General features: G+C 50.6%; 1 protein-coding gene across 1 annotated transcript in view; it reads right to left on the bottom strand.

The window, feature by feature from the left end:
* LRIG1 (leucine rich repeats and immunoglobulin like domains 1) overlaps positions 1 to 16,577 on the bottom strand; it is a 127,898-nt gene that overhangs the window by 29,187 nt on the left and 82,134 nt on the right. Inside the window, exons 4-9 of the mRNA XM_023200296.3 lie at positions 13,777 to 13,914; positions 11,539 to 11,682; positions 9,502 to 9,645; positions 6,847 to 6,990; positions 4,120 to 4,263; positions 1,962 to 2,042 (exon numbers count right to left, since the gene is read on the bottom strand). Of these exons, the coding sequence (XP_023056064.1) occupies positions 1,962 to 2,042; positions 4,120 to 4,263; positions 6,847 to 6,990; positions 9,502 to 9,645; positions 11,539 to 11,682; positions 13,777 to 13,914 (795 nt within the window). The remainder of the gene's footprint in view (positions 1 to 1,961; positions 2,043 to 4,119; positions 4,264 to 6,846; positions 6,991 to 9,501; positions 9,646 to 11,538; positions 11,683 to 13,776; positions 13,915 to 16,577) is intronic.

The raw sequence follows: 16,577 nt of genomic DNA, 5'->3' as shown, positions 1-16,577 counted from the left end.
TCCAAGAAGAAAATGATCTGTTTCCTTTGCCACATAACCATGATAGCATCACACTTACATAAGTGATTGCATATACTTCATCATATCAAGGAATTCTTGTTTGTTTATTGTCCCAGCTTCCCCAACTGGATGCATGTCTTTCTCTCTCACCCTTTTTCAAACATACACAGAGTCTCCAGCCCCAAGAAGCTGACTCAGTGGCTGCGTGGGGTGAGGCTTAGATTTTAACAAGTTCTCAGGAGTCTCAGGACCAGCTCAGTGTGGAGCCCACCACAAACAACAAGCGAGGAAAGCAGGGGCTTGGGCTGACCTCTTGGGGCTCAGATGGAAGTGCTGAGCCTGGTCCAGCAGGGGGACAAAGGAGAAAGCACCAGGGCACAGAGGGTGCGCACTCAGGAAGGCAGCGGCGGACTCATGCAGCACCGGAAGCCCAGGTGACCCGGGGCCAGGCACACCTCACAGGCCTTCTGTAGAGAGACAGTCTCCTGGAAGCCATGACACCCAGGAAACAGCTCCAGGTTCCTCCAGACGGACATGCCCCATGAGGGCTGGCAATGCTGCCCACTCTCCCCACCCTCACCCTTCAATCATTTATGGCCGAGGCCAGGGAGGCTTATGCTGAATGGTGGCCCCGGCGCTGAACACCTCAGCAGCCACGTCCCAGACCTGGAGCTCCTCTTGCTAAGAAGGCCTCTGCCTCATCCCACTTGGTACTTCTGGCTCTTCCCAGGTTTGCCCTATATGGGATAAAAAGGGGCCACGTATGGGTTAAAGGCTGGGGAAAATCAGCATTGTTTTAGGGACAATAAGGACAAGAAACACTGACAAGCATCTCCGACGTGCTGCTGGAGTACAGGATGCTCGAGAAGAAATACCTTCCTCAGACAGCCAACAGAGCGTATTCCTAATCAGGACCCTCGTATATAAAAGGTGTGAAGTGCCATGCTTTTCAAAACCAATCAGAAGCATCTACTATATAAAAAGACTCTCCCTACCACAGGCTCTCCTCTATCCTCGAGCTCCACTAGGGCTTTCCAAATATTTACTTGACACTTGCACTCTGCTGAGCTCCCGTCACTGGGGACGGGATGGGAGAATCGAGTGGCGGCCGTCCGCTCTGTCTTGCCCTCCTCCAATCTTCCCTCCAAGCTGCTAGTCAACAGTAATAATTACCCCCGTCCTCCTCCTGTGTGGTCCTTGGGTGGCATCTACAGAAAGTGCTGGTGACATGCAGAAAAAACAGGGTGGGCCAAGGGGGAGGGAACGTGGGCTTTGGAGTCAAACAAGCAAATCCTGAGCCTGCCACTTGCCAGCTGTGTAGTTTTGGGCAAAATCCCACCACTTCTCTTTCCTCAACTAATAAAGAGGTTGCCTAATGGAGCCTGCCCTCATGAGATCATTAGGTACCACACACACAGGTGCTTGGCAGATTAACTGGCAAAATCTAGGAGCTAGGAAAAAAAGAAAAAGACCCCAAACCACACATTAAAATAGCTGCTACCATGACCCTTGGAAATGATGTTTCCATTTGAGGTGATGGCTAACGATGAAAGTACTGTCAGGAGCCTCACCGCCCTCACAGCTTACTGAGCTTTACACAGCTTCGAGAAACGGAGTAACGGGGCAAGACTCCTTTGTACAAAGGACAACAGCAAATTCAGCAGTTTTCACGTGAGCTGTCAGGGAAGCCCGAGAGAAGCTCCACCAGGCCGCCAAATGCCGGGTCGCCAGCCCCCAAGAACCCAACACCCAGACCAACAAGGAGACCCCTGCCCAGCGAGGAGTGGGGTGTCCCCCGCTCTCTTCTTCAAACTCTTCTCCCCAAACAAAAGCCTGCGTGGAGCCAGCTCTCTTCCGCCTGGGCCCAGAGCAGAGAGGCGCAGAGGGCACCACAGAAACGTCTCCCACAGAAGTGTCTTCCCGCGCATTTGCTGGCGGAGCTCCGTGCCGCGGATACTCACAGCTTGCTGAGGCTGTCAAGCCCTGAGAAGGCGCCACTCGTGTCCTCTATTGTGCCCGCAATCTCGTTATGGTCCAGATCCCTGGGGAGAGGACAGAAAGCAGCTCACCGAGCAGTCTGGGCATGAAGGGAAAACAAACTCCCACCCAGTCTGCTGCTCAGAAGCTGAAGTCCCCTGGGTGCACCCTGGAGACACAGCCGGGACGTAGGGTGGAGACACGTGGCCCTGGGAGGGAAGCCCTGTTTCTCAGCCTTCCAACCAAGATGACACACGCCTCAGACAAGAAGCTTCCCTGGGCTCCACCTGCCTCCCTGTCTACGGAGGCCGCGCTCTGGGGAAGGCAGGTGGTGCAGACAGCCCAGTTTGTATTCAGCCCCAGAGAGCGGACACCTGGCCCTGGCACGGAGATCAGCCCAAAAGGTTCCTTAAGGCTCCTGTCTGCTCTAGTACCAACCAGAGTCCCTTTGCTGGACGTGACCGAGAAACTGCAGAAAGCACGTGGAAGAAAGAGACCTGGCACAGGGCCCACAAGTGGGCCCCTCCGTGCCAGCCAGTGGGTCTGGAGCCCAGAGCCATCTCCTTCCAAGGCCTGCAGGGCGCTGACTCTGAGCCAGGGAGGACATCTGGGTGCTGAGTCAGACTTGTGACCCACTCGCCAGGATTGGAGAGATGAGGCCAACTCCTCAGCCCAGGCCCCTCCAGCAATACAAATCCCATGGCCGATGACTCAGTGACCTCCCAGCTTCCAGAAGCAGGTCACAGTGCCCAGGCAAGACATCACACCTGACGACCAGGCTCCCATCCTGCACATATTCTGCCCTCTCCAACTTTACACAAGGTTCTTGGTTCTTAAACTTTCCCCTCCTGAGCCCTTGCAGACACAGGCCAGGGACAGAAAAGGAGCTCTTGTCTCCTGTGAGAAGCTGCAGCAGGAATCAATGCTGCCAGCAGGGAGGGCAGCTCTGACTGAAGAGTGAAATGCTGGCGGCCACCTTTCTTTTACAGCAGGAAGCTCAAAGAGTGAAGATTCTGCTGCTGGAAGGGACTTCTCCTCTCAACGGGTTCCTTCCTATCATCTGCATACTGAAAAAACCAGGGACGGGGGCTGTGGCTTTGTATGCCTGTCTCCCGGCTCCTAGCCCTGGCTGCCAAAGTTCTTCTCTCCTTTCTGGCCAGCTCAGTCTGAATGTTCCCAGCCTTGTTATTTGGACCTTGTACGGGCTCACAGGCTGACCTGGCCTGAACAGCTTGGCTCCGGCCCCTTTCACACTCCCTGGCAATGGCTCCACATTAAAGCTGGCTTTGCCAGGTGCAAGTGCAAAGGCCTCCCTCCCTGTCACACTGGAACAGACCCCTCTCTGTGCAGTGAATTACGCCTGAGAAGGAGACCCTAGAACCCGCCACCACTATCCTCTGAAAACCGTACGTCCCTCTCTGGGGTTTTATGCTGATAGCTGCTTGGAAGTTCTATGAAGCCAACCATGGAAAAGTTTTATACACAAGCCTCAGAAAAGCATCCTGCAGTCACTTTTGCCAACCCCATCTGATTAGGGACTTCAAGGGAAGTGGCATTAGCACCTCCACTTTGTTACCTGACCCCTGATGAGGTACAAGGAGAGACACAGGATTCCTTAAGTGCTGCTTTTGGAAAGGAGGCATCTTGGTACAGGTTATGCTGAAGAAATTCAAATGCCAGGGCGAGAGATGCACAGAAATATTCCCATGGTTTAGAGAAAAAATACTCAGGACTTAAAAATGGAAGTTGCAACTGAAGACTCAAGATGGAAAAGACTGACCCACAGCTGCTGAACTGGAGGCCGCACCAGGCACTTAGCGTGGGGAAGCTTTTTCCAACACTAGGAGCCAGCATCCTGTCCAGCACAACGTGGGCATCACTGCTTGAGAACAACTACTTTTTAGGAGCTGCCATCCATCCCTCTCTAGGCACCATCCTAGGGGAATGAGAGGTTTTTCTGCTTAACCAGTTCTTTCTCAGTTGATTACATAAAAGTTTGAGACTCTGCACACAGAGCAAGCCAGCGTTGGATCCAATTCTGACTCAAAGCCAACGCAAATGGAGTTCAACAACCAGATGGTTTGCTCTATTCTGCTCTCCCCACTGGGGACCCTTTTATCCTGTCAGGAGTGGGAGACATACAAGACTCGCAGGCTCCTGAGTCCCTTGAAGGCGCCCTCCGCAATGTGGCTGATGGAATTGTGGCTGAGACGCAGGACGCTCAGGCTGCTCAGCTCGGCCAGGCTCTCCTCGTCCAGCCGTGTCAGGTTGTTGAAGGACAGGACCCTGAGGAAAGGCAGGGCAGTAATGTCACCATCTAGCGTGGTTGCCCCCCAAACCCCACCCCACTGGAAATCGGGCCACAGTCGGCTAGGTTTCAGTGGGAAATGACACGGATGCACACATATGAGCGCACAGCGCCCCCACCCCCCATGGAATTCTGGGGGTAAAAGTGGCCATGCAGCTAGAAACTCATCAGTGCCAACACACTAGTCTGACTCCTAGAATGGTTGCGTAGGTCACAGGGGCCAGGGTAGCTGTTAAACTGTGAAGACTACGCACAAGGTCATGACACACAAGACCTCTCAAGCTCCAGTGCCTTCATGCTGCTGTCCAAGGCAGCTCCTGATTCAGCCTACAAAAGACCTCTCTAGCAGAAGCCTGGGATTCTGGAGATGACCGACAGCAAGCCAGGGAGCCCCGGTCATACTCCCTGCATCGGCCAGCAGAGGGCACCACTAGACCCTGCGTAGGACGACCACACCTGTGCCTCACGCCATAGTGGGGCAACTCCCCCAGGGCAGGGGCCTCCTGCTCAGGCCTCCCTGCCCCCATCCACGTGGTCCTCAGAGCATGATCCCTTACTGCAGGTGGTAAAACCATATGCTTTGTCCAAGCCTCAGAATCAAAGCTTCCTCCCAGCACTCCTGCACCTCTGTGTTGGTTACATGACAGACTGGTCATCTATCGTTGAAAAATGAAAAACTGGGGCCGAGGCAGGAAGACGGAAAATAAACTCTGAGAAGATTAATGAGTTTTTAAAGGCAGCTGGAAGTAGCATTCTTTCCCTCCTGGACAAATAAGTCAGGGTGTCTGTCAGTTGCATAGACCTGGCAAGAGATCAAAATTATATCCTCACCTGCAATTAAAGAATGTAGCTTAAAGGAGGGGTGGGAAACACACGCTGGGAAGCAATCCCAAATCTGGCTCTGAGGTTACCTGGATACGGTGCTAACTGCTAGGACTGCTCAAGCGCACTTCTGTGATCTCTGCTGCCCCTTCTAGAGGGCACAGAGCGCTTCATGCCTTCCACCAGCCAGAGAGGGGATCCCGCACCCCGCAGAAGACAGCATGCCTTCCCTGGGGCCGCAATATGCTGGTGAGTCAGAGGACAGCTCCTCACTTTAAGAACTGAACTGGCTCAGACTTTGGGGACTTAAAAGACCTCTCTTGCTTCCCACAGCTCCCAGCCCTGACCAACAAAACCAGGAGTTCCCTGCTGGGGTCACAGCTTGACTACAGAGCCTGAAAGGAGTCATCCAGCACGACATGGAAGGTACAACTGCAGGCCCTGAAGCATAGGAAGCTGAACCCAAAGGGTTAACACTCACAGAATCCAAGAAAAGTTAGGAAAGAGGCAGGACCACTGTGTTTTGCATTAGATAATGATGGAGTCACCAAAATATAAACTCCAAGTCTGTGTGTGTGTGTGTGTGTGTCAGAGGTGGGGGAGGGGAGGAAGAGGAAGAGGGAAGGAAGGACAGGGAGAGAGAGGAGAACACAGAAGACCAGACACAAACACCAGATGCAAGAATCCACATCAGATTCACACATCCCCTTGAGTGTGTCTGGTGAGGTCAAGAGAGACAAGACAGGCTGAGGCCTGGCTCTCTTAACAATCATTCACTTCAGTGGGTGAATCTTTTTCAAACAGCCAAGCCTAGAAAAAGAAGAAAAAAACAAAAAAGAAAACCCACCCAACTCTTGTGAAAAATAAAGAAACCTAGTGGACTAAACTGGAGTATATAAAATGGAAAGAACAGTGAAAACACAAACTGTCTATGTGTGAAGATGTTCTCTGAGTCCTTAGGAATGCTGCGTCCACTGTCCAATAGCCCCACCCTGACATGACAGGGTGGCCAGGGCCACTGCCCCTCGCTACGCAGGGGAGAGAGTCTGTCACTACTCACCTCAGAACTCTGAGCAAGACAAGCTCAGTTCTCAGTCTCAACTTGGGAGCCCTGTCTGGAAATCTCCAAAAGGAGCAAGAGGTCCACGCATCTCTGAACCCAGCACGCACACATGACTGCACGGGAGCCTCTGCCAGCAGGCCACTGTGGTGCAAATGGGGCCAAGAGCCTGGGCAACTCATCTACAGGAAGGAAGGTGGTGACTCCGAGGACACAAATTCATCCACAGTCAGGGTGTCACCGTCTCTGTTTGAGCCCAAATGACCCCCTCACTGAAGAAGCGCATGCTATTTGGTGTGGCCATTAACACACAGCCACTCTCGAAATGGCTCCTGTGAGCACTCTGCTGGAGCTGCCCTTCCCTAGGAACTCTCCACCCCTGGAACTGTCTCCAAGCCCAACAGAGCCTTGGGGGCCAAGGCTCCCTGCAGGGACCTAGATGCTATTCCTGGAGCCCCTGCTAATCTAAATGCAGAGGAAGTGAAGGGGAGATAAGCGATTTGGGCTCAAATCGCTGAGGCTCCTACTCTGGGCCTGGCTGGTTTGGGGACAGGGCTACTGGCCTCCCTGTCTCTGAGTCCTCCCCGAGGCCACTGGGTGGTGGAATGAACCAGGCCTAGCACTTTCACCTCCAAGCAGTGTCTAAAAACTGCCACAGCCCAGAGCCGAGGACACTTACAACTCATGTAGCTTCTGGCAGAAGCTCCAGCCCTTGCGGTGAATGCGGGCGATGGAATTGTTGCTGAGGTGGAGCTGATGCAGGGCCGTGAGGCCGTAGAGCGAGCCGCTGTTCACTTCTACCAGGCTGTTGTACTCCAGGTGCCTGCAACGACAGCCATGCACAGGATGAAGACAAGCTTTCACTCCTTCACTGGACAGACAGCAAATGAGCAGCCACACTGTATCTGACCCTGCAGTCGCACCAAGGCTAGAACAGTGCACGAGAGGACTGTGGAGTCTACTCGCACACATGTGCATGTGAGGAGGGGCTGGGAGAAGACAGGCAAATCTAAATGGACGATAGCACATGCCAAGGCCAACTCAGAGTGTTCAGAGGGCAAGAGGGAGCTTCCTAGAAGTGACTTTTTTGGCTGAGTAAAAGTGAACCAGGACCGGGTGTGGTGGCTCATGCCTGTAATCCCAGTACCTGGGGAGGCCAAAGCAGGAGGATCACTTGAACTCGGGAGTTCGAGACCAGTTCAGGCAATACAGCGAAACCCCACCTCTACCAAAAACAAAACAAAAAATGACCCAGGCCAACAAACTGGCATAAGACTTCCAGGCAAGGGCAAAGCCCATTAAAAGAATAGAAAGGAGAGAGAATAGGAGGAGGCTCTTATTATCACCCCCATCTCACACATGAGGAACGTGCTGCTGAGAGAAGCCAGGTAACCTAAGACTTTACACAGCTTAGCCAGTAGGGAAGGGGCCAGAATTAATTCAAGCCCAGGTCTGGTTACCAACGGCTGGACTCTGTGCCACTGTGCTAGGAAACCCGCTTTAGCGCTGGCGTCAGACTATCTGGATTTAAATCCTAATTCTGCAGCTTGCTGGCTGAATAAACCTGCACATCTACAACATGAAGATATCCAAGAGCACTGACTCCATGAGGTCACTATAAGAAGGGAACAAGGGGACATCAGGATTCAGGGCAGCGCTGGGCCTGAGCTCTCAGGCCCACTGTGTAAGTGTGCTAGCACCCTGCTTCCCCACACAGCATGTGCTAGGAAAGACAGCGCAAGCCCAGGTGACCGCCTCTTCAACAGAAGTCCATAACTCGAATTTTGCTGCGTGTTCAATATTACAAGGGCTCTGGGCAACTAAGTTTTGCTTTTTTCCATATTTCTTTCTGCTACTGCTCAAAAGGTAAGCACTTAATGTATAAATAACCTCTAAGACAGCCCATCGGTCTCAATTTATATAAATTTGTTCAACCTAAAAACCAAATGGTAGGTGCTAACCCCATTTTCCTCTGAGAATTCTCTTTTAACTTCAGTCCATCCAGCACATGACCACCTTGGACTTCCAAGTCCAAAATGACACGCTGAAGGAGATCAAGTGAAATGTTTTTGAATATGTAAAACAAAGGGTGGAGAATGAATAGAGCAAAAAGTCTAGCAGCAGGAAACATTCTCACTGTTCACAGGGTAGGGAGGGCTGGTCATGCAGAGACACCGATCAGAGTGACACAGCACAACACGTGGATGGACCTGGGCCTAGTTAGTTTCCACTGCCAAGAAAACCAGTAAAGGACATACAAGTCATGATATAATTTGCCCAGACTGGAAGGGAGAAGGGGCGGTCATAAGCAAGTTAAATCATTGACTCTAAAGCAGGAAATCGCAAAAGGATAAGTAAAGACAGTGGTGTCAGTATATTAACTTGGAAGGAACAACCAGCAAAGCTAAAAACAGAAAAACGAGAAAGAGAAAGGCTTAGAAGTGCCTGCCTCTTAGGAGAGGAACTGGGGTGAAGAGAGAATGAGGGGGAGGCGGTGGGGGAGGCTGGGGTGGGCAGTGACAGCTTTTCTTTACTATCTGATTTAACTATACAGATGAATTACTTTTGATTAAAAATAAATTTTAATGTTTAAAAATGCTTTTAACGTTTAAAAAGCCTTTCCTGTATGCTGCCCTCCTGTTTCACGTCACTGCAGGCAAGCGTGTTGTGCTGTTGTACACATCTGGCTGAAGAGACTGCTCCCTTGATAAAAGTTGAACATCTGCACCCAGTGTCTTGATTAGCTCACAGACAGAAATAAATCTCCTAGGATGAGCTCTACATTTTTGGCCCACCTGCACCTCAAGAAAGACTGTCAAACCCAGAAGGGGAGAGAAGGAACTTCCTGTGGTGTGGGAGTGGAGAGGATGTGAGGAGGGGTCCGTTCCGCAGTCCCACATTCACCGAGGAAGCAGGGGCGGGGGCGGTGGATGCAGGCTGCGGGGAGCAGGCCTGGCAGAATGGCCCATAACTCCATCTCCATCAACCAACGGATCTGAGTCAATCCACTGAAACTTCCCCCAAGTGGATTTCAGTGGATTTTCTGATCTGCTAGGAAAATACCCTCAGATTTGGCCCTGTCCCAAGACACTGAGTTGGGCCCAGGTGAAGATGCAAAGGGAAGGGGGCTGGGTCCAGCTGAAATCTTAAAGAATCCTTCAGGAGAAAGGGACTGGGCACTGGTGCCCCACTCCACACCCAGTGCACAGCTGAACGCTGGTGTGGGCATGCACGCGCACAGACACACACACACACACACACACACACACACACACACACCACCCCACACCACACAGCAATCCTTAGCAATGCCAGGACCCCGGTCCACACTTACAGCACGTGCATCTTGGACAGTCCCCAGAAGGCCCCGTCCGTCAGTTTGCTGATGTTGTTTCGCTGAAGCTTCAGTACCTCCAAGCTGTTGAGCCCCTGGAAGGTGAGGCCCTCTATCAGCCGAATCCGATTCCGATTGAGGTCCCTAAAGAGATGAAGCCAGAGGGGTCAGAGTGTCCTATGTGCATATGCCACCCACAACCATTCCCAGGCAGTCCAGGCTAAGTTTCCAAGCCAGAGGAGAAATCCCAGCGCAGGGATCCCTGGGAAGCCAGGACGTGTAGGGGAGCCCACCGTGTGTCTCGGCTGCCACGCAGGCACTGATGCTGCCACCTGACCACAGCTAGTGCAGGAAAGAGGGGTGAGTGAGGCCCAGCTCTTCACAGTCAGCTCTGAGGCTAGGCCCGTAGCTGCACGGAAGCGAACGCGTGTGTGCTCACGTCTCCTCCCCCAGTAGCACCAGTGCCATTTGTGATTCTGCAGTGAGGACGTGGGTATGACTCAAGGGGCGAATGTCTTACGTGAGGTATCTCTGAGCTCAGCAACAGAAATCCACACCACATGCCTCAGCCCAGGAAAAACCAAACCACTAGGTATCAAATGGCAACGACACTTTCCACTGCAGGCATTTCATGGCATCTCCACTATAGAGACAAGTGACTGCACATGGGGGCGGGGGGAGATGGGGGAGAGACACCCCACAAGTCATATACACTTGGCTTCTAGCCCCAGTATGACAAAGCCTCAGCTCACCAAAAGATGTCAGGAATCTGGGTGGCCCAGATCCATTAGCAGCCCTGCGGGAAGGGGAGACAGAGCAGCCAGAAAGCCCTTGGTTTTCCCCAAATATTTCTGCAGTGTCTCATGATGCTGCTTCACACAAACCGTCTCAGGATTCACTGAGACCTTCTCCACAGACTGAAAAGGGCGAAGTCTAGGACTCCCCACCAAGGGGAGGTAAAACCCAGGCAGGTTGAGAGCCAGGCACACCCCATCTTGCCGCCAACCTGGCCCTCGACAGTTACTTTGTTTTGTTGAAACAAAATTTTCAAAACTGTCTTATTTTCCTGAAACACACTCTTCTGCTAAACAGAGGGTACAGAGAAAAAAAAAGGGAAATAGTCCTTTGTCAGGCTCTGGGTAACAGAGCTTTTCTTGAATCTAAAACTCTGCCTTCTAGAAGGGTACTCAGCCTTCCATCAGTAAACTAAACAATTAAATTGTTCAAAAAAAAATAATAAATCGGCTGGGTATGGTGGCTCACACCTGTAATCCCAGCACTTTGGGAGGCCAAGGCAGGTGGATCACGAGGTCAGGAGATCAAGACCATCCTGGCTAACATGGTGAAACCCCATCTCTACTAAAAATACAAAAAAATTAGCCGGGCATGGTGGCGGACGCCTGTAGTCCCAGCTACTTGGGAGGCTGAGGCAGGAGAATGGCGTGAACCCGGTAGGCGGAACTTGCAGTGAGCTGAGATCACGCCATTGCACTCCAGCCTGGGGGACAGAATGAGACTCTGTATCAAAATAAAGAAAGAAAGAAATAATAAATCAACTACCTTGTTAGATTTAGACAGATGAAAACAAAGGCCTGTCTTTTGCTTACTAACTCTGGCTACACTAACTTCCTCTCAAACTGTTCAAGAAGTGTAGGATACCACCATGTCCAAGGTACAGATTTTATGGGTATCTTTTAAAAATACAGAAAAACATCTAAGATAAATCAGAACCCAAACCCATGCAGCCTCAGCATTAGCCAGCATCAGCTAGGCAGCAGGATTCCTGATTCCATTTTGGAAAACACGAGGGAAGACAAGCAAACTCAGTGGATCTCTTTCTCAGCAAGCTGAGGCAGCCATAGCACCAGACCCAGCTCTGAATGTGCTTTTATGAGGTGCTGCCATTAATGGTAATTTACGGAGAGCTTTACCAAAGGGAGCAAGGAAAGGGTGGCGTTTGGTACGAGGTCCTTGGGGAAATTTGGCCTTCCATAAAGTTTGGCTAGCCTTAATTAAAATGTAGTTTTCTGTACTCACAGTTGTGTCAGCCTGGGTAGCTTGAATGCTCTTACAGGAAGCTGGGTGATCCTGTTTTTGCTCAGGCGAAGAGTCAGCAGCGACCGTGACAGACCATCAAATGCCCCCAACTCCAGGGTGCCAATCCGATTGCCCGCCAGGTTGCTGGAACGATTCAGAAAAGAAAATGTGGTGGTTGGTCAAAGGCCTTCCTCATTTCATTAGAGACACCAGATCACTCTGGGTCTGAGTTGGGAAGATAAGTTAAGACACCAGTGGGACAGGTTTCCAATGAGATGATTATCAGTCACAGGCTCTGGATGGGGAGCTAGAGGGATGCAGGTGTTATGACTGTGCACCTAAGCCCGGAGGGCAAGGCCGGTTTAGCTGGAAACGCACTGTCCTAGAAGCTGCTGAGCCACCCCAAGAGGGTGGGAGTGAAATTCAAACACCTCCACGTCCACTGACACACCAGCCCAGTGTCAGGAGCCACCTGCAGGACTCTTCTCACTACCCAGTGCCCAAGGTTGATGTGAAAAGTCCTAGAAAGCAGAAAATCAATCGAAAGGCAAGGTCAGTGTCGATTTAATAATTTAGGGAAATAGCCTTTAATTTTGAAATGGGTCTTGCTATATAAATTACATAACACACTATAAACACAAACTAATTCATTTCTGTAATTTTAAATGCCTCAAACAAACACTCTAGCACAGAGACCTGTGCAGAATCCCTTCAGAAAACAAGCAATACATCATGGTACCTACACTTACAGCGTGATTAAGTCAGGGCACCTCCTGTGACAATACAGAAAGGCAGACACTGCTTCTCAAAAGGCATAGAAGTCTGCAGCTCAGATCTGTGCATCTTGCTGTATGCAAATTATATCAAACAATAAAAAAGAAAAGTACAAGAAGGAACAATATGGCATTCCTGTAAGAAGTGGTCTCCAACACCTCTCCTCTGCCTTCCCCAAACAAATGCTGCTTTTTCTGGCCTAAGTGAAAAGGAGAAAGACCAGAGAGGGTTTTCTACCACAGAGGGTGGAAGGGAGCGAGGCACTTTTTGTCTCTCCAGCAGGCAGTGGCCTAGCACAGGGCACAGAAGGATTCTTCGCAAACAGGCCTGAACTGTTTGTTCTCAACACCCCAGATTAAAGAACAGCCTGTGTGATGAAGATATATCACCCAATAGCTGCCAAAATAGAAAGTCCCTCCCGCTTTCGTGCAGGGAGAGGTCAGGGCAACTTAGTGTAGCCGTTATGGTTTCTTTGTCCCGAGCAAAGTGATGTCACATGGACATCTTTTGAGGGCCCACACTGGAGGCTTCACAAAAGCCAACGCCTCCTGTTCCCAACTCTGGCACCCTGATGCAGGCTAAGAAAGAAATCACTCCTCTCCTTGTAGTCTTTACTTGGAAAAGCCATGTGCCAAACCTCACCCTCCCTGAAAAGATGGGTCACAATGACCCCTAAACTAGCCTTGCAAATGATTTCCAAAGTTAATTCTGGAACAGTAATGATACAGGGAATAAAAACTCACCTGGAATTAGAAAACGTCTCTTTAGCCTGGGGTTGCAGTTTCTTTCCCAGAGTAACACTTTTCCTACTAACAAGTAGTTGATTAAGTAGGTTTTAACTTCTTTTCCTTTTTCCTGCCTGTCTACCATCCATTGTGTGTGAGATGGGACATTAAAATGGGTAAAAGAGAAACAGACAAACCTAAAAGGTGCTGAAAACCCACAGAATAGAGTAACTTCCCTCCCCCAAATAAACCCAATGACTTGTTTAACAGTGCATGACACTAGAAAGATAAGCACTGATAAGCTAAGCCTTGTCAAACAGGCTTCCAAAGTGAATCCTCTAACCATCCTCCCTGAATCTTCTCTGGAAGCATTTCTGAGAGGCAGCCAAGGAAATGGGAAAGAAAGCAGGCTTTGTGGTCAAGATCGACCTGTACCTGAGTACCTAGACTCTCACCTTGGAGCGTTGAGTCCCCTGGACAGGCTAAGTAACCTCTTCCTGCCTCTGTCCCTTGTCTGTCTGTAATGTCAGGATAATGCTGCAGATCTGGACGTGCTCTATGCACAGGCCCCGCCCCTACCCTGCTCAGGGAAGGTCCGCACCATCCCCACTGACTTGGCCCAGCCATGGTTGAGAAGGGAAGGAAGCATCCCTCCTGCGTCCAGAACTGGGTGCCGGTAAAGGTGTTAGCTGCCTGGACACAGAGGGCCAGCCACAGGTAGCTGAACAAAGGCACTTACAGCTCCTTTATAGGCGGTCCATATGGAAAGCAGGTGTTCCGCACTTCCGTGATGTTGTTCGAACTCAGATCCAACACTTCCAAGGAAAGGTAGGCCTTCAGCTGGCTCCCCTCCACGCTGCGAATCTTATTGTGCTGCCTGAAACACACCAAGGGAGGTGACTTGAGCATCTCTTTTTGCAAAGTAACTACAAGAAACTAGTATTCCTGTTCCCCCCACCACTGCAATACAACTATAATGCAGTGCCACTCTTAAAAATGAGATCTCCTATTTCTTTTCCCATCGAGTTATTACCTGCTGGCCAGGTGCTAGAAGAGTATCAGATTTTTAATCTGGGACAAGTTTGTCAGAGTTCTATCCCTAGGGTTCTCTCTCCAAGGGCAACACAGCAGTGACACCAAACACCACGTGAGACCAGCATGACCTGACCAGAATCCATGGATGCACTCACCATAAAGGATGTGCCGTGTGTAGCCAGACAGCTCCGGTCCAACTCTTACCCATCACCTTCAGACCTAGTCCAGCCTCATAACTTACAAGAGCCATAGGCACCACAGCCCAGAGTTCACTTTAATCCAGTTTAACACATCATTACACACCTCACATTTTACCAACACCTACCATGTACCAGACACAGAGGATTTAAACCAAAAAAAAAAAAAAAAAAAAAGATTATGACAAAATCCTGACAATCTAAAATGGGAAAGAGGAGCTCACTGCTGGGTCTAATTGAAATTGAGTCCCCTGAACCTCCTGACTCTACCATTAATATTAAGCACTGTGCCTCCGTTTTCTCATTTGGAAGATGGGGCCACAACCCATCACTTCAGGGATAGGGACGATCCAGCCTAAAACCACATACAGCATGTGGCAAATGTGAAGGTAAATGTTTAGTGGTCACCACCTCCCAAGAGAGGAACGTTCCACTGTAATGTGTGTGTGGTGTTTTTTTTGTTTTTTGAAACAGTCTCACTCTTCACCAGGCTGGAGTGCAGTGGCGCCATCTTGGCTCACCACAATCTCCACCTCCCACCTTCAAGCGATTCTTCTGCCTCAGCCTGCCGGGTAGCTGGGATTACAGGCACGCACCACCACACCCAGCTAAATTTTTAAATTTTTTTTAGTAGAGATAGGGTTTCACCATGTTGGCCAGGATGGTCTCGATCTCCCGACCTCGTGATCCACCCGCCTTGGCCTGCCAAAATGTTGAGATTACAGGCGTGAGCCACCACAGTTGGCCTGTGTGCACTTTTAATCTACTGTCTGTCAAACTCACAATATAAAAAAGCAACAGTTATTAGTCAAGAGAAAGACGAATGCTAGCCAAGCCTAGAGGTAGCTAACTGCCCCGTTGTGGGTTTGGCGCTGCCCGGCAGAGTCAAACCACTGCAGCCCTCACTTCAATATTAGACACTTAGGAATCTGCTGGGTGGTGGCGTTGGGCCTCTAGGTTCCAGGCACTCACACTCGAGCCAGTTCTGAGTAAACAGTGTCAGCATCTCCGGCCAATCAAAGCATTCTTGAACGCAACACAAGTAAGCCAGGCGTCGCTTACCAAGTGGCATCTCCTTTAAACAAACACTTGACCAAATCAGTTCCAACAGGCATAAACAAGGACCTCTTTCCCAGAAGCTCTGGGGCTTCTCATGGACGCCTTTGTTTTTTTTTTTTTTCACGAGTCTCCCAGGCCCTGAACTCAAAAGTCCATTTCCAAGGGTGCAACTCTGCCCACAGAACCTCCCCGGCATGAAAGTACCCTTCCCTTCCTCTCCCCTCTGGCCCCCAAAGCCACTTCCTTTGAATTCTTTATTAAGTTATTTAATAAAGATAGTCTCTTCAGTTTTCTGATTCCAAAGGAAAAAAGAAAAGAAAACCTTTATTATGTAAAGTACAGGAAGAAAAAGAACAAGAAATAAAGGCAACACAGCTGAATCTTATCCAGGAACTATGAATACGGTATCAGGGAGCCAGGAAAAGGGTCTGCGCTGGACAGAAGGGCCAGGCGCCACCAGCCCAGAAGGGCACAAAGATGGGGTGAGGCCTTACATTGCAAAGCCGTGAGACAGCTGCAGGCCCAACATCTCTCCCACGCCAGTTTTGTCCTCTCCCTCACCTCCTCCTCTGTCTCCTCAGTCTTTGTCTGTGGTCTGGTACCTTTTGCTTCTTTCTTGTCAGTCTTTTCATTCACTGAATCAAAGTCCGAGCCCCACTCTGCATAAAGGATCCTGTGCAGAAGACAAGTCTCTTTCACCCCCCTGGGAAAGTTCCCCACTTGGCAGAAGAGGCAGCCGTGGAGATGGGAGACAAGGGTGTATGGGAGTGAGGGCCGCAGCAGCAGGGTCTGTGAGAGGAGCAAGGGAGTGTTCAGCTCTGCCTGGCACAAGGTGCCGGGGCGAGTATCTGAGGGTAGGAAGCTGAGGCCAGGAGGAGACAGGCTGGGGGAGGCCAGGGGCTTGGATCAGATTGCAGAGCTGGTAGGGTGGGCAGGACCACAACAGCAAATGCCTCGCAGGCCAAGCTAACAAGTTGGGAATGGATGCCACAGTGGGTCAGAAGAGAGATGGCGGCAATACAGAGACAGGCACAACAGACCCTCTGATTAGGTCCTGCCCACCCTACTGGCTCCACCCTCTGATCCAAGCTGCTGGCCTCTCCCTACCTTTCTCCTCCCAACCTCAGCATCCTACCTTGAGATACCTGCCCTGGTGGGGGCTGGAGATGACAACTGGGGGCATCAATAATGATTCAAAATATTCTAGTTTGGAAATGGAAGATAACCATGCTCATGGGCTACTGACTAG

The sequence above is a fragment of the Piliocolobus tephrosceles genome, chromosome 2, assembly GCF_002776525.5.
Source record: "Piliocolobus tephrosceles isolate RC106 chromosome 2, ASM277652v3, whole genome shotgun sequence".
Classification (NCBI taxonomy): Eukaryota; Metazoa; Chordata; class Mammalia; order Primates; family Cercopithecidae; genus Piliocolobus; species Piliocolobus tephrosceles.
This window is presented reverse-complemented; position numbering and strand designations above follow the sequence as displayed.